Below are 3533 nucleotides of genomic sequence, written 5' to 3'. Positions count from 1 at the left end.
AATTTCACACCTCCCATTCCGGAGGGTTTCTAACCACCATATGACGGGCTGACTGTCATCCCTGACCCCAATAAGAGGCGTGCGAGAGAGGGTCGTCTGAGGTCCACTCGAATACGGACCAATATGGACGAGGCAGATCCGAACCGGCCAAAGAGATCTGGGCTTTGTCGGCAGCCCGGCCACACACGTCGGAGTTGCCCATAGCTCAGAGGAGCAGAGCACACACGGGGACATGATTAGGTGTATTGGTGGCTTTGGTACTTTTGTTATTTCAATTTCGCATTTAGATTCCACTATTATCGGTTTTCTTACTTGTAGTTGGTGACTGATAGAATTTGTTAACGTTAGTGCGATGTACTTTGAATGGGATTTTAGTTAATGAATATGTTCTGTCTCCGTAGTTTTAAACGAAATGTATGTCTAATGCACACCGGAATAAATAACTGTACGAGTTTTATTAAGACATGATGTGAAAACTATGTTCGTAACTTAAATTGTTGTGTGGAACGAATTCTGAGTAATTTGAACTATGTTAGTTCGAATTACTTGGTGACTATTTCTTTAGTGTAATTCGAACCTAATTGGTTCAAATTATGAAGTTAGAGTTCGAACCAAACTGGTTTGAATTATGTGGCTATGGGTTACAATGTGTAATTCGAACCTATTTGGTTCGAATTACGTGGAAAGTGAGTTCGAACCATGTTGGTTCGAACTTCATAGAAATGTGCTTTGGTTGATTGATGAATCAGATTTTGCTTTGGCTTATTTGTGTCAAATTGTTCTCTCCTTGGCTTGTTTACGTTTTTTACCCTAATATGTGATATTAAAAGGCAATGTTTGTTTATGGGACTCGATTTGATCTAATAAGATTTCGATGCAAGTACAATATAGCCGTGTTTGTCTATATAACTAATAAAATAAAACTTAAAAGACTATGTAAGGAGGCCGCAAAAATAAAAAAGGTTGTGTGATGTATTTTTTGATTGAAAAAATTATAAAAGTAAAGCTAAATATATAAATTAAAATTATAACTATTTATACCTAACTCAAAACATTAGTTAGGTTCAAAAGCAGAGAAAGCTCAAAAGAATAGTCACCAAACAATCGACCTCTAAAGAGGTCAGACGGGGCGTCATAAAGTAATAACAGGAGTTATAATCAACCCCCTAATATCTCTTCCTACTTATAGAAGGAAGATCTCAACAAACTCCTAGATAAAAGGACAGTTATCCATCATCAATAGTGGAACTACTCCAATGGTGGTTATTGGTTCATCACCTATAAATACACTAACATTCTTATGTATACTTAAGTCCAAATACACTAAAAACCTGCTAAGACCCTTGCTGACTTAGGCATCGGAGTGTTTTGCAGGTACCACCCCCATCTCTTTTCAACAACTCGGGTGACGGCCGAACCACCTAGGCCATGTCGGAAATCACCTCTCCAAGAGCTTGGACCTCACGTTCAGGCTCTAACTTGACCCAGTTTCAAGTAACCCTCAGAACATTAGCACCCTTGCCGGGGACTTGGGAATCAGCACTCCATGGCGGACGATCACCCTAAAGACAGACGTACATCCTCTGAGTCAGATCCGGAGTACCAAGACATGGTCAACAATGACCAAGCCCTTGTGGTAGCTCCTCCAAGGACAGAGGAACTGCATGGTGAAGACGCGTCGAGCGATCATCATCATAGAAGAATACCTTTCGAGGTTCGTCACCCAGAAGGAGAAAATCAACCCCATTCCACCGACCTTATGGGGCTGCTACATGGACATCATGGCTAACTTGAACAACTAGAATAGAAGTTAGAACGACAACGGGAGGCAGAGGAAAACCTGAGAAGAGAAATTAAACGCGAAGAGAGTTGGAAAAAAAGCTCTCAAAGTTGGAATCTGACCTCCAAGGTAGGAATTCGCGCACAACTCGGGAAGACACCCCCATTGGGAGGAGAAGATCCTTTCACTGAAGACATCATGCAGACTAGAGCTCCTAGAAATTTCAAAAGGCCAGACATGAATCTTTATGACAAGACGACTGATCCGAGACACCACCTAAGTAACTTCAAAAGTCGGATGTACTTGGCTGACGCCTCAGATGCTACTCGCTGCAAGGCCTTCCCGACAACCTTAACAAAGTCGATCATGAAATGGTTTGACAGCCTGCCACCTAGGTCGGTTGCTAGTTTCGATGACCTTGCGCGGAAATTCTTTACATGGTTTTCAATTCAAAAGGACAAAGTCAAGCATGCACCCAGTCTACTTGGAGTCAAACAGGAAGTCAGCGAATACCTCAGAGATTATATGGAAAGATTCAACAAGGCTTATTTTGAAATCCAAGACTTACACACTGAGGCAATAATAATGGGACTGGTCAATGGTCTCCGAGAAGGCCCTTTTTTCCAGTCTATCTCAAAAAGACACCCGACTTCTTTGAACGATGTACAAGAGCGGGCTGAAAAGTACATCAATATGGAAGAAAATGTCAGACTGTAGGAATTAAATTGGTGATTTGGGCATCCTCATCAGACACGAGAAAAGGAAAAGAAGCCAAAGAAGAAAGAAGAATTTGGTTCGGAAAAACCTAGGAAGTATCACAACTAGATATCTACAGAGAAATTTGTCATACCGAGAAGCTTCCCCCTGTGTCTAATCAAAAATAAAAGGGGGAAGCCGTAATGAGTATTGCGAGTACCACAAGTTTTATGGGAACTCTACAAATGATTGTTACGACCTAAAAATGTGATAGAAAAACTGGCCAGAGAAGGTCGATTAGATAGATATCTCATGGAAAGGTCGGATAGCCATAGAAAGAGGAAGAGAGATGACGAAGAAGTCGGTCGAAGAGGTCATCCCCCACAAACTCCTGAGTGACATGCCCACATGATAGCAAAAGGCTTCACCGACGGAGGAGTGACGCTAAGCCAGTGGTTCAACCACAGAGGCGGCTGAATCCAACCATGAAGGAGGTGGTGCAGAAGGAGGTCACTAAATTACTAGAGGCTGGGATTATTTATCCCATTTCTGATAGCCCCTGGGTAAGCCCTGTCCAAGTCGTCCCTAAGAAGGGTGGTATAACAGTGGTTCATAATGAAAAAAATGAATTGGTTCCTACAAGAACAGTTACAGGGTGGCGTATGTGTATTAATTATAAAAGGCTCAATACAGCTACCAGAAAGGATTATTTTCCATTACCATTCATAGACCAAATGAATACTATTGCTTTCTGGATGGATATTCAGGTTATAATCAAATTGTAGTAGATCCCCAGGATCAAGAGAAAACAGCATTCACATGTCCATCCAGAGTATTTGCATACAGAAGGATGCCATTTGGTTTGTGCAATGCACCTGCAACCTTTCAAAGGTGCATGCTCTCTATTTTCTCTTATATGGTGGAAAAATTTCTGGAAGTCTTCATGAATGACTTTTCAGTATTTGGAGACTCATTCAGCTCCTGTCTTGACCATCTAGCACTTGTTCTAAAGAGGTGCCAAGAGACTAACCTAGTTTTAAATTGGGAAAAATGTCAC

The 3533-nt window shown here is 41.5% G+C and overlaps 1 protein-coding gene across 1 annotated transcript; it reads left to right on the top strand.

Annotated features, from left to right (window-relative positions):
* Positions 1-1978: 1978 nt before the first annotated feature.
* Positions 1979-2497, top strand: LOC140174705 (uncharacterized). The gene has a single exon (XM_072200207.1). It carries the CDS (start codon positions 1979-1981, stop codon positions 2495-2497), a length of 519 nt encoding a protein of 172 aa, XP_072056308.1.
* The last annotated feature ends 1036 nt before the right edge of the window (positions 2498-3533 follow it).

The sequence above is a fragment of the Arachis hypogaea genome, chromosome 8 (assembly GCF_003086295.3).
Source record: "Arachis hypogaea cultivar Tifrunner chromosome 8, arahy.Tifrunner.gnm2.J5K5, whole genome shotgun sequence".
NCBI classification, from domain to species: domain Eukaryota; kingdom Viridiplantae; phylum Streptophyta; class Magnoliopsida; order Fabales; family Fabaceae; genus Arachis; species Arachis hypogaea.
This window is presented reverse-complemented; position numbering and strand designations above follow the sequence as displayed.